Below are 20,147 nucleotides of genomic sequence, written 5' to 3' on the forward strand. Positions count from 1 at the left end.
GAAGTTTGCACCCCAGCTCCTTTCTGGGGCCCAGCATTGCTCTGTTCCCGGCCACAGTACTTTTAGTGCTGTGCTCAGTGTCCGGGAGGCCGTGGAGCAGGGCAGGGCAGGTCACTGGAAGGGGTACATGCTGTCCTTGGATCAGGCAAAAGCATTTGATCGTGTTAACCACGAGTACCTCTGGTCTGTCCTTCTGAGATATGGCCTGCCCGGGGGGTTTGTTGATTGGCTTAAGACCTTGTATGCAGGGGCAGAGAGTTTCCCGCTTGTGAATGGTTGGATTGGGCGTCCTTTTGGGGTGGGATCTGGGGTTCGCCAGGGTTGTCCTCTGAGCCCGCTTTTGTACGTGTTCGCGATCGATCCCTTCCTTAGAGGGGTTGATCGTGGGCCGTTGGCGGGCATCGGGATGGACCGGGCGGCTCCGGAGACTACACTGAGGGTGGTGGCGTATGCTGATGACGTAACTATCTTTGTGTCTTCGAGAGGGGAGGCAGAGTGGGTACTGTCTGAGGTAGAGCGCTACTCAGAGTCATCTGGGTCCAAGATCAACCGAGATAAGTGTGAGAGTCTCTGGCTGGGAGGTGGAGATCCTGGTTTTGATCTCCCGGACACCCTTCCAGAGCCCCAGGAATCTACAAAAGTCCTCGGCATTGAATTTGGCCAGGGGGATTACCCCCATCAAAACTGGGATAGCAGGCTTAAGATTGCCGCTCAGAAGGTGGACCAGTGGAAGGGTTGGTCTTTAACCCTCAGGGAAAGGGTGAACATTATCAAAACCTACCTGATCCCTTTGCTGTTATATCTGGGCAGTGTGTGCGTCTTGCCGGAACCCTTCTGGACTCGGGTCTACAGTCTGTTCTTCCAGATGTTATGGGGAAACAGACTGAACCTTGTCAAGAGGGAGGTTACTTACCGTACGAGGAGACTAGGAGGGTTGGGTATGGTCAACCCTGTGGTGTTCCTGGTGAACACCTTTATTAAGATTAATCTCTCGAACCTCTGGCAAGAGAGGGCTCCTCTGTGGGTAGCCTCCTGTCGGGGATGGTTTCGGCCTTTCTTCCAGGAATGGGAGACAGGGGGGCAAGTGAAGGATCTCCGCACACCACATGGGCATCTCCCGGCTTATGCTGCCCTGGTTCTGAAGGTATTACGTCGGTGGGGTCTGGGGATGTGGGAAATCAGGACTCAGTCAAGGAGACTCCTTGACCAGAGGGTTCTGTTGACCCATTTCCAGAAACCTCTGGCCCTCAGGGACTGCCCAGGTCGGGATCTGAGGGTTGGGTTACGGCTTTTAAATTCCAATAGGATCCCCTTGAAGTTCTTTGACTTGACTTGGCGCTGCTTCCATGGGAAACTGTGTGTGAGGGACAATCTGAAGTGTAGGAGCTCTGAGGACAGGGGGTGTCCCCGTGAGGAGTGCGGTGGTGTGCTGGAAAGCATGGACCACTTCCTGCTTCATTGTCCCTTTAACACAGAGGTTTACACCAGGGTGGGGACCTCCATTGGCTGGCCTAGGCTGGTCACTCTCTCCTATGCGGAATGGGCCTATGGAGCATTCAGACACCTGGGTGGTAGGGACCTTTGCACTTTATTCCTAGTCAGCTCAGTGGTCAGGTACTACACGTGGCATGCACGGTGTTTAGTTTCGACGCAACGCAAAATCCTCCCCGAGGATGAGGTGGTTAGGAACATTCTCGGAGACCTGGTGAAGGTGCGCTCTCTGGAGTACGAGAGGTTGGGGGCGGGTAGAGCCTCTCTCCTCTGGAGGGGTTTTGCCTTTAGGGTACCCTAGCCTGTTGTCTCCCCTCCCGGTGGTGGGCTGAAGCTGACACTGTAGATTTTTGTTTTGTTTTGGTGGCTGTATGAGGACATAGGGCTTGCAGGCGCCAAACTTGGTCTTTAATGGGTTGTGTGTGGCTGAAAAGCCTCACGGTGGGTGGTGAGGTTAAGGTCTACTATGTAATGTACTATGTAATGTAGTTTATATGTCTTTATGTCTATATATATATTTGTATATTTGTATAGGTTGAGTTGTCGGGTGTAGTGTTAGGTTGGGTGGTGGGTAAATGGGGGGAGGGTTCCATGGAACATTGGGGACTTTGGGACATATAAGAAAATCCTGGGCTGGTTCATGGACGTCTGTTATCATGTACTGGGGGCATGGGATGCGGGACCAGCTCAGGGACCCAAAAAAATAAAATAAAAAATAAATAAAAAAAAAATATATATATATATAATATAAAAAAAAAAAATTGTGTGTTGCATTGGGGTGGTGGTGGGTGGGCTTTTTGTAAGTTTAACTTCTGTATTTGTTAAGTGTAGGTAGATGCAACCGGATCAGGAAGGTTAGTACATGTACATAGATATTGTAAATATTGTACATAGCTGGTGTTCTGTGGCGAGTGGGCTGGACCGGTGCTGTCTGCGCCGCGCTGAGGAGCATCATGTCCTGTATGGTTGGTTTGGTCTCTGTTTTATATATTTATTTATCTGTTTGTTTTAAAATTTTAATAAAAGAAATACAGGATGTAACTCAGGATCAGTACAGGATAAGTAATGTATCTACACAGTGACTGCACCAGCAGAATAGTGAGTGCAGCTCTGGGGTATAATACAGGATGTAACTCAGGATCAGTACAGGATAAGTAATGTATGTGCACAGTGACTGCACCAGCAGAATAGTGAGTGCAGCTCTGGAGTACAATACAGGATAAGGAATGTATGCACACAGTGACTGCACCAGCAGAATAGTGAGTGCAGCTCTGGAGTATAATACAGGATGTAACTCAGGATCAGTACAGGAGAAGTAATGTATGTACACAGTGACTGCACCAGCAGAATAGTGAGTGCAGCTCTGGAGTATAATACAGGATGTAATTCAGGATCAGTACAGGATAAGTAATGTATGTACACAGTGACTGCACCAGCAGAATAGTGAGTGCAGCTCTGGAGTATAATACAGGATGTAACTCGGGATCAGTACAGGATAAGTAATGTAATGTACAGTACAGACCAAAAGTTTGGACACACCTTCTCATTCAAAGAGTTTTCTTTATTTTCATGACTATGAAAATTGTAGATTCACACTGAAAGCATCAAAACTATGAATTAACACATGTGGAATTATATACATAACAAAAAAGTGTGAAACAACTGAAAATAGGTCATATTCTAGGTTCTTCACAGTAGCCACCTTTTGCTTTGATTACTGCTTTGCACACTCTTGGCATTCTCTTGATGATCTTCAAGAGGTAGTCACCTGAAATGGTCTTCACTTCACAGGTGTGCCCTGTCAGGTTTAATAAGTGGGATTTCTTGCCTTATAAACAGGGTTGGGACCATCAGTTGCGTTGTGGAGAAGTAAGGTGGATACACAGCTGATAGTCCTACTGAATAGACTGTTAGAATTTGTATTATGGCAAGAAAAAAGAAGCTAAGTAAAGAAAAACGAGCGGCCATCATTGCTTTAAGAAATGAAGGTCAGTCAGTCCGAAAAATTGGGAAAACTTTGAAAGTGTCCCCAAGTGCAGTCACAAAAACCATCAAGCGCTACAAGGAAACTGGCTCACATGCGGACCGCCCCAGGAAAGGAAGACCAAGAGTCACCTCTGCTGCGGAGGATAAGTTCATCCGAGTCACCAGCCTCAGAAATCGCAGGTAACAGCAGCTCAGATTAGAGACCAAGTCAATGCCACCCAGAGTTCTAGCAGCAGACACATCTCTAGAACAACTGTTAAGAGGAGACTGTGTGAATCAGGCCTTCATGGTAGAAGATCTGCTAGGAAACCACTGCTAAGGACAGGCAACAAGCAGAAGAGACTTGTTTGGGCTAAAGAACACAAGGAATGGACATTAGACCAGTGGAAATCTGTGCTTTGGTCTGATGAGTCCAAATTTTAGATCTTTGGTTCCAACCACCGTGTCTTTGTGCGACGCAGAAAATGTGAACGGATGGACTCTACATGCCTGGTTCCCATCGTGAAGCATGGAGGAGGAGGTGTGATGGTGTGGGGGTGCTTTGCTGGTGACACTGTTGGGGATTTATTAGAAATTGAAGGCATACTGAACCAGCATGGCTACCACAGCATCTTGCAGCGGCATGCTATTCCATCCGGTTTGTGTTTAGTTGGACCATCATTTATTTTTCAACAGGACAATGACCCCAAACACACCTCCAGGCTGTGTAAGGGCTATGTGACCATGAAGGAGAGTGATGGGGTGCTGCGCTAGATGACCTTGCCTCCACAGTCACTGGACCTGAACCCAATCGAGGTGGTTTGGGGTGAGCTGGACCGCAGAGTGAAGGCAAAAGGGCCAACAAGTGCTAAGCATCTCTGGGAACTCCTTCAAGACTGTTGGAAGACCATTTCAGGTGACTACCTCTTGAAGCTCATCAAGAGAATGCCAAGAGTGTGCAAAGCAGTAATCAAAGCAAAAGGTGGCTACTTTGAAGAACCTAGAATATGACATATTTTCAGTTGTTTCACACTTTTTTGTTATGTATATAATTCCACATGTGTTAATTCATAGTTTTGATGCCTTCAGTGTGAATCTACAATTTTCATAGTCATGAAAATAAAGAAAACTCTTTGAATGAGAAGGTGTGTCCAAACTTTTTGTCTGTACTGTATGTACACAGTGACTGCACCAGCAGAATAGTGAGTGCAGCTCTGGAGTATAAGGCCTCTTTCACACTTGCATTGTCCGGATTCAGCGTGTACTCCACTTGCCGGAATTACACGCCGAATCCGGAAAAACGCAAGTGAACGGAAAGCATTTGAAGACTGATCCGTCTTCAAAATGCGTTCAGTGTTACTATGGCAGCCAGGACGCTATTAAAGTCCTGGTTGCCATAGTAGGAGCGGGGAGCGGTATACTTACAGTCCGTGCGGCTCCCGGGGCGCTCCAGAATGACGTCAGAGCGCCCCATGCGCATGGATGACGTGCTATGCGATCACGTGATCCATGCGCCTGGGGCGCCCTGACGTCACTCTGGAGCGCCCCGGGAGCCGCACGGACGGTAAGTATGCTGCTCCCCCGCTCCCCGCTACACTTTACCATGGCTGCCAGGACTTCAGCGTCCCGGCAGCCATGGTAACCATTCAGAAAAAGCAAAACGTCGGATCCGGCAATGCGCCGAAACGACGTTTAGCTTAAGGCCGGATCCGGATCAATGCCTTTCAATGGGCATTAATTCCGGATCCGGCCTTGCGGCAAGTGTTCAGGATTTTTGGCCGGAGCAAAAAGCGCAGCATGCTGCAGTATTTTCTCCGGCCAAAAAACGTTCCGTTCCGCAACTGAAGACATCCTAATGCATCCTGAACGGATTTCACTCCATTCAGAATGCATTAGGATAAAACTGATCAGGATTCTTCCGGCATATTGCCCCGACGACGGAACTCTATGCCGGAAGACAAGAACGCAGGTGTGAGAGAGCCCTTACCAGGATAAGTAATGTATGTACATGGTGACTGCACCAGCAGAATAGTGAGTGCAGCTCTGGAGTATAATACAGGATGTAACTAAATGATTTTCCTATTTCATGACGTAAAGTCATAGTTTTATTAAAGACACGGAGGCGAGTATTGCTATCTCCTTCTTTACTGAACCACCAATAGCAGCAAAGAGAAAAAATTTACATACAAGGAACCATAGCAACCAAGGTCCCTCCCCACTGGCCCCTATAATAGGCCGCTCCTCCTCTGTAACTTCCTCTTTCTTTGAAACTCTGGTGCTGACATCCCGAACATCCCAATGATAACTCCGAACTTTAACTGGAACGGAAAGTCCAACGCCCATGAAGCGCAATCAACTAGCCAACCTGGCTGAACTGTAGAACACATCCACCGGTAATACGGCATCTTGTCACGAAAAGACTTCATCCTGGAAAATAAAACAGACCATAGGCCCAGGTGAAACAAACATATCAGGACAGAACGTCCGGACGCCAGTTACGCCACCGACTCAACAGGCGACAAGGGACAGAAAACAATAAGAATTGTAATAAATAACATGCAATACAATGGCAATGACAGAAACATTAGGACAATAAAACCTAAATACAACAACATAAAAAGGTCAATAATACCTAGAGGCAATGATACATGACCCCTGTAATAAAAAACCCCAAGGGAGGGAATAGGGTGGGCAATACTCGCCTCCGTGTCTTTAATAAAACTATGACTTTACGTCATGAAATAGGAAAATCATTTAGTTTTACAGCAAGACACGGAGGCTTCGTATTGCAAGTTCAAAGCCCGTCTATGATTGAAGAAAACAAATTAGGTGGAGGACGAAAATAGAACTCCCTGAACGTTGTAACATTGGACCAATCAGCCAGACGCATAACATCCTCCAATCTGGCCCCCGAAACTGCCAAGGCGGAGGCAGAGGCCCCGCGCGCAGAATGGGCCGTGAAGACAGAAACGTCAACCCCCGCTAACGACATGACCCATTTAAGCCAACGTGCTAGCGTAGGGCTAGAAACCGGACCAAAAGGATGACGCAGAGAAATGAACAACTGAGGACTGGCCGGGGACCGATGCGCCAGAGTCCTGGACTCATATTCCTTAAAGCACGCCACGGGACATAAGACCGGAGAAGAAGGAAAACTGGGGTAGGACACGAAACGGATGCTCGTCTTGGTGCGACGCGAGATGTTAAAGGTAACCCCCTCCGGGGTAAAGGAACGTGCATCATGATCAAGCGCCCTCACATCCGAGACCCTCTTGCAGGAAATAAGGCAAAATAACGCCAACAACTTCGCCGACAACTGCCTAAGTGTGAGGTCAGAGTTCCCGGGCCAAGAGGCCAAGAAGGAAAGGACCAGGGAGACGTCCCATGTAGTGGAAAAACGAGGCCGCGGGGGACGAGACAAGCGAGCCCCCCGTAAGAGGCGGGACACCGAAGGATGCTGGCCAGCCGCGACGCCCTCGAAGCCCGCGTGGGTAGAAGAAATAGCGGACCTAAAAAGGTTGATGGTCCGATATGCCTTCCCCGCCTCAAAGAGAGAGGTGAGAAATTCCAGCAAGTGGCCTACAGGAGCCGAAACGGGATCCAAGTCCCGTTCCACGCACCAGTTAGCCCAAGTTCTCCAGGCTGCCCGGTACGATTTTCTGGTGCCGGGGGCCCATGCACTGTCCAATAGCTGTCGAGTTGCTGCCGAAACTCCCTCGAACGATCCAGGTGTCCGGAGATCCGGCACGCCAGCAGCCGCAAGGACCCGTCCAGAAGAAGGGGGTGTTGTAGACCCAGAGGGTTGCGGAGGAGATCCGACCGGGTCGGGAGAAGCACAGGAATCTCCACTAGAATCCTCAGCAACGAAGGGAACCAGACCTGAGACCCCCAGAACGGGACCACCAGAACCAGGTCCGCCTGATGACGAATCACCTGCAAGAGCGTCCTCGGAATCATCGAGAACGGAGGAAACGCGTACAGACGGGACACCGACCAATCTTGAAGAAACGCGTCCACCGCCAATGCCTCGGGATCCGGACGCCAGCTGAAGAACCTGGCGAGTTGTCTGTTCAGACGTGATGCGAACAGATCGATAGACATCGGACCCCACAACTCCGAAATTGCTGAGAAGACCCGAGGATCCAACTGCCAATCGCTGCCATCCGACAGGTAACGCGAATTCCAATCCGCCTGGACGTTGTTCAGCCCCGGCAAGTACTCCGCCTGCACCATAATGTCCCTGGAGAGGCAAAAGGACCAAAAATCTTTGGCCAAACGAGCTAAAGTTGCCGAGCGGGTACCCCCCAAACGGTTGACATACCGGACTGCCGATATATTGTCCATCCGTAGCTTGATGCACGCGTTGGCGATCCCATTGGAGAAACTCTGCACCGCAAAAGATCCCGCAAGGAGTTCCAAGGCATTGATGTGCAAGAGGGACTCCTCCGCCGACCAGGGGCCCCCCGTGGAAACGCCATTGCAGTGGGCACCCCAACCCTGGAGGCTCGCATCTGATTCTATTGTCAACTCCGGCAAGAACCCGAAGATCGCTCTGCCGTTCCACGCCTCCAGATTGGCAATCCACCAACGCAACTCCTCTCGCGCCTCCGCGTCCAGAAGCACCGCGTCCGCAAAAGAAGCACCAGTCCGAAGATGGGCGATCTTCAGTCGTTGGAGCGCCCGGTAATGTAACGGGGCTGGAAACACCGCCTGAATGGACGAGGCCAAAAGCCCGATGATGCGGGCCAGGTGGCGCAATGAGAGATGGGGCAAGAGGAGCGCATGTCTCAATTCCTTGCGGATCGTCCGCAACTTCGCCGTCGGCAGACTGAGGGACTCCGAGAGCGAGTCCACCGTGAATCCTAAGAACTCCATCCTCTGAGCCGGGATGAGGCAGGACTTCTCTACGTTGAGGAGGAATCCGAGATCCAACAGCAAATCCGATGTCCACTGGAGATGTTCCAGTAATCCCACCCTGGATTCGTGCATCAGGAGGATGTCGTCCAGGTAAATGATGAGGCGGACGCCCCGAGTCCTCAACCAGGACACGACCGGACGCAGCAACTTGGTGAAGCACCAAGGAGCTGACGACAGACCGAATGGCAGACAAGTGAACCTCCATACCTCGCCATTCCACCTGAACTGGAGCAAGTCCCTGGAACAATTGGCCACTGGGACCGTCAGGTAAGCATCCTTCAGGTCGAGCTTTACCATCCAGTCCCCAGGCACTAGCAAGTCCCGTAGAAGATGGATCCCCTCCATCTTGAAATGACGGTAGCGAACTACCGCATTCAGCGCGCGAAGATTGATGACTGGCCTCATCTGCCCGCCTTTCTTCTGAACGAGAAATATATTGCTGATCACAGTCCCCTGCGCAGGGAACGCTCGTTCTATCGCCCGCTTTTGTCTGAGGGAGAGCAGCTCCGCGTCCACCAGGGCGCAATCTGGGCGCGACAGGGGGACAAACGGGGGGGAGGGAACAAGGTAGGGAGACCCCGTGAGCTCTATGTGAAACCCCCTGACCGTGGTCAGCACCCACGGATCTGAGGTGATGAGACTCCAAGCTTGAAAAAAGAGTCGGAGTCGGCCCCCTACACAAGGTACCATAGAACCCCCGACCTGTGGAAGACTTACCCAAGGGTCTGCGATGGCTGGGGTTGCCCCGGAAGGAGCGAGAACGCCACTGCTGTCCTCTGGATGCGAAGAAGGGAGACGGATTACGTTGGTCCTGGAACGGTGGCCTTTGTCCACCGGCGCCTCTATTCGCTCCGCGGGCCTGGAAACTAGCACGGCCGGACAGGCGGCCCCTACCACTGCCGGCCCGATGAGAGACCCGTCCGTGAAACACCCTGCGCATCGAACTTTGGGCCTTGTCAAGCGCCGTAAAGGTGCCGACAAAACGGCTCATGTCCTTAATGAAGGACTCGCCGAAAAGGAGGCCCTGTGCTTCCTTTCCCGCCTCAGTGAGCGCCAAGTTAGCTAACTTAGGGTCTATCTTGAATAGGATAGACTTGCGCCTCTCAATCGCCACTGATGTATTGGCGTTACCGGTAAGGCAAATGGCCCTCTGGGCCCAGCCCCGCAATTCCTCGTGGTCTATTGGGGATCCCTCACTCCTAGCTGATTCGGCCATCTCCAAGATCTTGGTCAGTGGACCGAGGACATCTAGAATCTTGTCCTGGCAGCTGCGGAGCGCTGAATCCAGTCCCTTTTTTGAGTTCCAGCCAGTTTTGGCTAGAAATTGAGCCATCTTGGGATCCACTATTGGGGTCTCGCACACCTTATTAGGAACCAATGGCCTGGGACACTCAGCCCTGAGTTTCTTGCGTGAATCGCGGGAAAGCGAGTGACGCACCCAGTGCTCCAAATAAGCCCCTACATGAGGGGAGGGGAGCCATTCCGCCGAACGCGGGTGGTGTAAAGATTCAGGGTCGAACATAGGTTCTCCAGCGTCATCCAGAACCGCCACAGAGTGGGAAGTGGTACAAGGGGACACCACATCCCTGGCAGAGGAGGTAGCTGCAACGGCAGCCGAGGGGCCCTGAACTGGGGGGGTGACATCCTCCTCCGCCTCATAATCCATATCCGCAAATGCCTCCTCGTCTGAAGCTCTGTCAGAGCCAGACAATTCCGGAGATTGCGCTCTAGCGCATTTCCATGTCCGCGCCCGTTCTGCCCGGCGGGAATGGGCCCTCTTCCGTGAACTAAGCACGGTCTCTGGGGTGGCAATATGCGCACCAGTCAAAACCTCCTCTGTAATAGGAGAGTCATTTGAGGTAGGCTGCGGTGTGGCAATAGGGTCCTGCAAAGGTACAATGGGAGGTGGGACGGACAGGGCTTGAGTAATGGTCTGAGAAAGGATGGATGACATGGAGCCCATGGCTGCCATGATCGCATCCGACACTGATCGCTGCAGGGCCAGCGCCTGAGCATCCACATGAGAGGAGCCGGATCCCTCAGGGGGGGAGGGGGGCCTAACGGCAGTCTGAGGGGAAGTGGGTACCGACATACCTGCAATCTGGCCTAGCTAAAGTGCTAACCGGACGAATAGGACACTCACTGACTAAGGGAGAGGTGCCTTGGAGAAGCGCTGGGTGTTAGCTGGCAGAGGGAGCAGGAGCCGCCGACCGAGCTGAAAGACGCTGTAGCTCCGCCCCCTAAAAGCCCGCGAATCGCGGCCGCCAACCGCAAGATGGCCGCCGAGATCTCGCGAGATCTCGCTGCCCCACTGCTCAGGAAGCGCCAGGAACGATGCCGCAGCTAGAAACGGAGGAATGCACCCACCAGATGCCGGGACCTAAGTGACAAAACGGTAGGACATACAAGCGCAAACCCACTGGCTGGGGTAGAACCTCCCTGGGATAGGGGAGAAGGGAATGAAGGGGGGGAAGACGCGGGGAAGCGGCACCGGAAGCAAATCAGCGCGGTGATAAGCGCAAGGCAAACTAAACTATCCGCCCCAGCAATAGGCAGAACGCATAAGGCAAAGTGAGCGCTGCGAGCAAGCAGGGTTAGTCACCCTGGGGTAGACAGCGCAAAAGACACCAAACATCAATGACAAAAGCATAGAAGAAGATGTACTTAACTTGGTGGCAGCAGCAAAGAAAGAGGAAGTTACAGAGGAAGAGCGGCCTATTATAGGGGCCAGTGGGGAGGGACCTTGGTTGCTATGGTTCCTTGTATGTAAATTTTTTCTCTTTGCTGCTATTGGTGGTTCAGTAAAGAAGGAGATAGCAATACGAAGCCTCCGTGTCTTGCTGTAAAACTCAGGATCAGTACAGGATAAGTAATGTATGTACACAGTGACTGCACCAGCAGAATAGTGAGTGCAGCTCTGGAGTACAATACAGGATGTAACTCAGGATCAGTACAGGATAAGTAATGTATGTACACAGTGACTGCACCAGCAGAATAGTGAGTGCAGCTCTGGAGTATAATACAGGATGTAACTCAGGATCAGTACAGGATAAGTAATGTATGTACACAGTGACTGCACCAGCAGAATAGTGAGTGCAGCTCTGGAGTATAATACAGGATGTAACTCAGGATCAGTACAGGATAAGTAATGTATGTACACAGTGACTGCACCAGCAGAATAGTGAGTGCAGCTCTGGAGTGTAATACAGGATGTAACTCAGGATCAGTACAGGATAAGTAATGTATGTACACAGTAACTCCACCAGCAGAATAGTGAGTGCAGCTCTGGAGTATAATACAGGATGTAACTCAGGATCAGTACAGGATAAGTAATGTATGTACACAGTGACTGCACCAGCAGAATAGTAAGTGCAGCTCTGGAGTACAATACAGGATGTAACTCAGGATCAGTACAGGATAAGTAATGTATGTACACAGTGACTGCACCAGCAGAATAGTGAGTGCAGCTCTGGAGTACAATACAGGATGTAACTCAGGATCAGTACAGGATAAGTAATGTAATGTATGTACACAGTGACTCCACCAGCAGAATAGTGAGTACAGCTCTGGAGTATAATACAGGAAGTAACTCAGGATCAGTACCGGATAAGTAATGTATGTACACAGTGACTGCACCAGCAGAATAGTGAGTGCAGCTCTGGAGTACAATACAGGATGTAACTCAGGATCAGTACCGGATAAGTAATGTATGTACACAGTGACTGCACCAGCAGAATAGTGAGTGCAGCTCTGGAGTACAATACAGGATGTAACTCAGGATCAGTACAGGATAAGTAATGTATGTACACAGTGACTCCAGCAGAATAGTGAGTGCAGCTCTGGAGTATAATACAGGATGTAACGCAGGATCAGTAAGGGATTAGTAATGTAATATGGTTTATATCTACATGTAAATATAAATTAGTGTACTAGTTGAATGTATGCCTTACAGTGATGGATGAGCCATTGGGGTGTACTATGTTGGAGGCACCACGGATAAGTGTTGCATGATCCTCTTGGCTGATACACCTGACGTGCGGTGTATTTATGGGAAGCTGATGCCGAAGCCATATGTTTACATATACGGTTCACTAGCAGATCTGGTAACTTCCTACACTCTCTCCTGCATTATGGCGATGTATCGTGATTATAATTAACTGTAACACATTACGGAATCCTCCATCAAAACATTTCAAAATAATAAATTCTGAAGTACAGTAAATAATGAAAGTCTTCAAGACTTGAGGGTCTCTACCAGTAATACAGGCTGCGCGTTCCCTCTGATACATAACGGTCCTTTTCTGTAGGACGAGCCTCATACGTTCTGTACAAGACCCGACGGATGAACAGTTTTGTTGGGTATTCATCACATACACATTGTGGCTGATATTGCACCTGAGCTTCAAAACACGGATACCGGCTGTGTCCATTCTGCATTTTGCGGAACGGAACGACACCATTAAAGTAAATGGGTCCTCAAAAAATGCGGATTAGATACGGACTAAAAATATGTTCGTGTGCATGAACCCTAAAACTTTTTTAATTTTTTTTATTTCTTCTGCAGCTCTCTCCTATCACAGCTCGGGGTGGGGGGTGTTCTTTACCAGGGGCCACGTCCTTTCTATTGAGGCTCTCTCCTATCACAGCTCGGGGTGGGGGGGTGTTCTTCTTCAGGGGCCACGTCCTTTCTATTGCAGCTCTCTCCCTATCACAGCTCATGGGGTGTGTATTTACCAGGGGGCATGTCCTTTCTACTGCAGCTCTACCCTTGTAACTTACACTTCTTCTAATAGTAGATCCAGTTAGTGACAGTTGAAGGATGGAACTGAGCATGAGCGTCCACCTCAGCGAGGTGGACAGAGAAATAAGGAAAGGAACAAGATACATTATATTGAATGCTGTACTACATTTCTAATTGCATACAGGTACAGAAGTCCTCAGATCCGGGTACTAGTTTGAAAATGTTAATTATTTTTCGCGGGGCAACCCTCCCAGCACATAGTTGTCCAAACCAAGTCAGACTGGCGAACCAATAACTGTAATTTAGTAAAATTAGTTTTTATTCATTTTTTGCGATGACTGTGTTGCTTCACAAATTTCTCTACCTTTGCTTTTGCTTTTTTTATTTTTTGGTAAATCAGTTAATTCTGAATTTGAAGCAAAAAAACATAAAAATGTATCCTTAAATTCTAAGATTTCCATAGTTTTCATCCAGATGAGCAGAACGGACAGACTGTTGATTGATCTACTCCTGTCTTGTTTCTTCTTTAACAGATTGAGACCTCACAACTGGAGCCAGAAATTGCGATGAACACCACCTCTCGGACGGTGGTCTACAACAAAGGATTGTAAGCCAAATTTGGTCACCTCAGCACCGAGCAATGAAGAAAAGTCTCCCTTTCCCCGTCACTTACCACAGAGCAAGGAACAGACGAACACCTGAACTCTCCCTCGTTCCCGACAGCTGGGGAAAATTAACACATTTATAGAACTATCAACTCTCCGAGGTAGAAGAGTTACTGGATTCATGTCTTACTGTTGCTAAGGGGGACTAGAAATAGCACAATAATGTGGTACCAATAATTTTTTTTAAAAGCCATTAGATTACAAAAAAATATATTAAAGAAAAAATAATTCCATAAGATCACAATCACTGCATGAAAAGGGAATGATTCATCCAATTAGCCTGCGTAACGTCACCCAGATCAGCGTCATTAACACACGTCACCTCTAGAAGATGAATCTTGATGATGCCGCTAGACCAAGTTCGATAGCTAACGCCAAGCCTGACTATACAACACAAAAATTAGAAGGAAAAAAATGTAGTTCCACATCCAGCACCAGCGTGACGTTACACCATAGACTCTGACACTTATGTAGGACGTCTTATACAGTATGCCTTAGTTGGCGAGTTCCGCGTGGCTCATACTAACGGTATGTGAAGCGTATTCCATAGAACTTAGGTTTAGATACATTGTGAGTTATAACTTGAGTTCATAGCTGAAATTTACAGTTTCGTCACTTACCGTAACTTGCGTTCAAGATCTGTATTTTCAGTACGTGACTACTTGTTTCCGTGGTGCCATTAGGTATGTTGACAATCTGGGCAGGAACAATTAATACAAAGTCTAAAGCTGGTCATACACATTTGGTGGACGTTGGCCGAGCCCACCAATTTTGGCAAAAAAACAGACAACTATTGTTGTGTCTAGGTTCTCCACCAATTGGACAAATCAGGGGGGAAGAAAAACGTTGACAATTTAGATGGAGCAATCATCGGTACGGCACTTGACTAGCCAATTCGTAGTGCAGTCATTTGGCAAATACAGTTTGAAAGATGCCTTTTCCTTGTTTGTTGACTGATCACTGGACATGGTTTTTCGAAAGCGTAATCGATTGCCTGATCGTCAAGCCGTGTAAAAAGGCCTTAAGTTCTTGTGGGAGATAAGCCATTGCCAAAGAAGTTTGGCAATGGCTTATTCCCATCGAAAACACATGCTCACTCGGCCAAGCCCAGTTCGCATGTGTACGAGGGGGGAGGAAGAAATGCTATTGGCCAAACAAACATTCAGCTGTCGAGGGGGTCTGGGCACCTTAAAACAACCACACCAGATCCAGTTAATATTAGTGGCATCTGTTGTTAATCTTACATGCATGACCACAGCAGACCTCAGATTATCAGTAGATGTCACCAGAATTAGCAGATAAATATCTCATGTCTATGGCCAGCTTTGCAATAGAATAAAATCTATTGGACATACAGCAGAAGAGTGAAGGGGGAGGTCCGCAGGCATGGAAACCAGTTATGGGATTCTTTCTACATCTAAAGGAGGGCCATACACAATAGAAGTGTAACATCGAATGATCATTTTAGCTGGTCAACGTCTGAAAACAATTCAACCATGTTTAGAACAACTCCAATGGCCAGTATGGTCCCTAAGGAAGTAAACAAGAAAGAATCTATAATGAACCGTATGGCAGATATTGTCTGGAGAGCGAATTGTAGTGCTATAGTAGCAGAACATTGGATATAGAGTCATAACAGGCGAATGGTGGACCCCTTCTGCTGTAGATGTAACAGTGTGGTCTCTTCATTGCTAGCTTTAGTTGAAAATGCAGGAAGATGTAAGTTAAGCTCCATTTATTAACTTTTTTCTGTCTGGTACACATATCTCACCTTTATTAATATACCTCAATATACTAGATCTCATAAGCTGGAGGTCATCTTACTTAATCAGGTTTGATTGTTATGTGTCTAACCATCTCTCACTTGGTGACATCTTACTTGACTTGATACTACCAGGCTGGATTACTGGAGACCTCACTTGGGCAAATCTAATTATATTTCACTAAAAAGATCGTTACTCATCCAGATGGTCATTGTTTCTTCAGATTACAATGGAAGAGATCTCTTCAATTCCATATGGTCAGTAATTCTTCATATTACGCCCGCTGAGATCCTTTCACATCTAGATGGTCATTGTTTCTTCAGATTACATTGGATGAGATCTCTTCACATCTATATTGGCACTGATTCTTCACATATGTCAGTTGAGATCCCTTCACATCTAGATGGTCATTGTTTCTTCAGATTACATTGGATGAGATCTCTTCACATCTAGATGGTCAGTGTTTCTTCATATTCCACTGGACAAGATCTCTTTACATTGTTTACTCATTGGTCAATGTTTACTCATATTAACCTGTAAGAGATGTCTTCATATTAGATGGTCAAAGTTTCCTTATACTACACTGGATGACAGTCTAGATCGTCAGTTTCTTCATATTACACTGGACAAGATCTCTTCACATCTACATGGTCAGTGTTTCTTCATATTACAGAGGACGAGATCTATTCACATCTAGATGGTCAGTGTTTCTTCATATTACAGAGGACGAGATCTATTCACATCTAGATGGTCAGTGTTTCTTCATATTACACTGGACAAGATCTCGATGGCCAATGGTTCCTCATACTACTTGGAGACTTCCTCACATATATCCTCCTTCAAATTCTCTGTGGATTTCGTTTACATTATGTTGGCGTCCACTCTATCAGTTTTAAGAGATTCTGATTTGATAAATGCTGATCCCAGGGGACCTATTTTAGGGCTTTGGCTTTAGGAGAAGTAGCAGAGCTGCTAAAACTTGATAAACAGTAATATAAGTAGATGTCTATTACACATAATCTCCTAACCCAACTTTTAGTGTTGCTCATTTTCCCTATGTTCTGAAGAAAATCTTTTATATGGTGTGTATGCACTAACCACATTTTCTTGTGCAGTCATTGGTCATCCACCAGTCATAAGTTGGGTTGAGAACAACTTTTGAAGAAAGTTAAGTGCTGTATTTCTCATGTTTCACTGACTGATTGAATTCCAATGACATTCTGTTTTGTGTTGATTTTATCAAGTGACAGATGATGTGACGATGAGAGGAGGCTTGATTTTTAACTGTCTTACAAATTAATTATGATAATTGAGAAATAGCGCTTGGTGGGTAAACTGTGAATGCAATGGTTATAGTGATGCAAGATACATTGCTAATTTATCTAGATCAAAGTGATGAAAGACAATCTTCTATATGGGAACATTTAAGGTATTAGATACATTCTGGCCAATTACAATGAAACTGGATGTTCTACTAATGTTCTGCTTCCCCTACCCATGAAAGTCGGACAGTAAGGAGGAATTCGTGTCGGCCATTCTAAGGAGTATGGCTATTTTCAAAGTGGGGTAGTTGGCCAACTGAGAAACAATGACCATTGGTGGCAGGTCCACAAACCTTGGTACATTTTCCCAGTGATCTGTCAACATTGCCAGGGCATAACACCATAGCATGAATTTATCACAAAGCTCCAACCATTTTCTGAAATTTCAAGCATATTGCCACAGTGTAGTATTAGTATTGCCATGTTCTGTCCTGTTGTGTTCATGGATGTCATCCAAAAGCTTAAAAGTTTCTATAAACATTTTATATCACTAATGGATCAGGATCATAAGACAGTGAGAAGACTATGAAATTGGGTTCTGTTCGAAGGTCTCTACCAGAGTTGTAGAGCCAGAAGTGTTTTAATGTAGGAGAAGTAATTGGTTCCCAAAAGATATAAGCAATGACGGCTTTGTGCACATTCCATTAATTGCTAATTAATTATTCTGCCCTGTTTAATGAGGCAGGAGAGTCTGAAAACAAGAGCTCTCCACCCCACCACACCACCACTTATTGTAGGACAGGGAATTGAGTGTAGCTGGTAATGACATTACACCCATGCTATATAATTAGAGAACAGACCAATGAACCACAAGTAATTGATTCTTAGTACATTAATTAATGGAAAAAAATGAAGAAGAGGGCAAGTGATATGTGATTATGATAATACAAGGTCATGTTACATCATACAGCAGGGCAGCCCTCATCCTTCGGGAGCTTAGAGGGATCTGTAGTACAATGGGTGGTTTTATTCCGAACTGTCAGCCTTCCCAATTTTTAGATAACTCCGCCTAAAACTGGCCAAACCCATATGGATAAAATACTAGTGCTCCCACATCACCTGGGATCATGCGCTCTCTTTCCATAGTCCTCCAGTTTGGTCCAAACTGTAGAACAATGTCCAATGACTTCTCCATTGCCGGTAGAGAAATGACTGTATTTGTTTGGTTGTAAGTGTTTCCAGTACCTTTGTTTAGCACATGTTCCATTAAGTTTATACATAGTTATTCCCAATCTCCACTTTGGAGCTAATTTTTCCAAACTTTGAGATTGTAGATGTCTTCACTTGACCTCTAAACCTAATAATTGCTATATTTCATCGGATAGTGTGGTCTGCTGTACTGCAGAACATCTTGTCCGATCTTCACTGTTTGTTACACCACAATGAATGTCGTATTTTTATAATCTTCTAGAATTTTAGCCAAAATCACCTGTTAAGGATTTAGATGAGGTGCTGAAAGAAATATCACCAAATCCACTGAGTTCAGTCTGACAGCTGACGACCTAATGTGTACGAGGGCCTCCTAACTCTCTCCTGATTGCAGGGGAGAGAAGGATTGGGCCATTGGATATGCCCTACCCTTGTGTTCTCAGGAAAATAAGCAACTTCCAAAGGCAATCTGTCAACAGCTTACTCCATCTCCATTGAGAGCTTGGTACACTTAGCCATGCATGCATGGGAGGTTGGGAGAAATAGCTCACCAGCTATCTAAAATGTATGGCCAACGCTAGACTGGCCCTAAGTACCCTTACAGCACCTGGCCACCTCTGTTGACGTCATGCTATAACCAATGGTGAATGAAGCCATGTTCAATGACATTTTGAGATTGTCCTGACTCTTTTCTTCTGCCAATGCATGATGATAGGTCTCATGTCACCTTTCATACTGTGGTACTCCTCCAAAATTTTTTAGTTTTTTTAAAACAAGGATATTTCTTTGATATCCCATTAAGGGGTCATTAAAGGGGTTGTCTCATCCTAGACATTGGTGGCATATCACGAGGATATGCCATCAAAGTCATATAAGTTTGGGTCCTACTTCTGAGACCTATATCTGTATCTCCAGAATAGGACCCCCAAAGTGTGCGTAGAGCAGCCACCCTCCACTTCCGAAAAACAGCCGAGCGTGCTTGTGCAGCTTTTTTTGAAACTCATAGAAATAAATAGAGACGGGACCGCACATGCACAGTGTGTTCTCCTTCACTTTCGGGCACCCGTTCTGGAGATGGGTGTTGGTAACATAGTAGTAACATAGTACATAAGGCCGAAAAAAGCCCTCTGTCCATCCAGTTTGGCCTGTCATCCTGCAAGTTGATCCAGAGGCAAAAAAAACGGTGAGGTCGAAGCCAATTTTCCCCACTTTAGGGGAATAAAAAATTCCTTCCCGACTCCAATCAGGCATCAGAATAACTCCCTGGATCAACGACCCCTCTCTAGTAGCTATAGCCTGTAATATTATTACGCTCCAGAAATACATCCAGGCCCCTCTTGAATTCCTTTATTGTACTCACCATCACCACCTCCTCAGGCAGAGAGTTCCATAGTCTCACTGCTCTTACCGTAAAGAATCCTCTTCTATGTTTGTGTACAAACCTTCTTTCCTCCAGACGCAGAGGATGTCCCCTCGTCACAGTTACAGGTGGGTGTCAGAGGTGGGGCCCGTATCTATATGACTTTGATGCCATATGCGAGAGATAGGTCGTCAAAGTCTGATAGGACACAACCCCTTTAAGTGGTCCCTTGCAGTACCAAGCCAAGAATAGTGAGACTCCATTATACATGGGGTGACGTTTTATGTCAGTGCCACATCATAGACTATGGATTCCCATACACCTTACCTTCCTACCAGCCAACAGTTATCTCTCCTGACTCTCAACTTTGCTTAGTGTGCATGTGTTTTCAGTGGGGAAAGAGGAGAAAGCCAAAGTCAAACACATCTACTGGTAGCTAATTTCGCAGGAGAACAAAAGGATCGGGCATTGAAAGCCAAGGCACCTAATCCTTCTGTCCCTTGCCATTATCTGTCTGGGAAGAGTTGGGAGCTCCCCATACACATTTGTTTGTCGGCTGACAGTAGTCTTAGGATGGTGCTACACAACGATCTAGAGTGCGAAATATGTCATAAGACCAAATATCGCTGTGTAGCGCGGCTGTTTTCTTTTGTTATTCTGGGGTCGTGATTGCAGTAACTTGTGAGGCACACTGCAACCAAATTCAGTTCCATGGCTTGATGTCACGGTCAAGATTGCTGTGTTAGACCAAGAGTAATGTGTACGTGGGACATG

At 47.0% G+C, this 20,147-nt stretch overlaps 1 protein-coding gene across 1 annotated transcript in view; it reads left to right on the forward strand.

Moving 5' to 3' along the window:
* SFXN5 (sideroflexin 5) overlaps positions 1 to 19,212 on the forward strand; it is a 227,180-nt gene extending 207,968 nt beyond the window's left edge. The window contains exon 14 of the mRNA XM_044294474.1: positions 13,648 to 19,212. Within this exon, the coding sequence (XP_044150409.1) occupies positions 13,648 to 13,725 (78 nt within the window). The 3' untranslated portion in view covers positions 13,726 to 19,212. The remainder of the gene's footprint in view (positions 1 to 13,647) is intronic.
* The last annotated feature ends 935 nt before the right edge of the window (positions 19,213 to 20,147 follow it).

This window comes from Bufo gargarizans, chromosome 1 (assembly GCF_014858855.1).
Source record: "Bufo gargarizans isolate SCDJY-AF-19 chromosome 1, ASM1485885v1, whole genome shotgun sequence".
In the NCBI taxonomy this organism is placed as follows: Eukaryota; Metazoa; Chordata; class Amphibia; order Anura; family Bufonidae; genus Bufo; species Bufo gargarizans.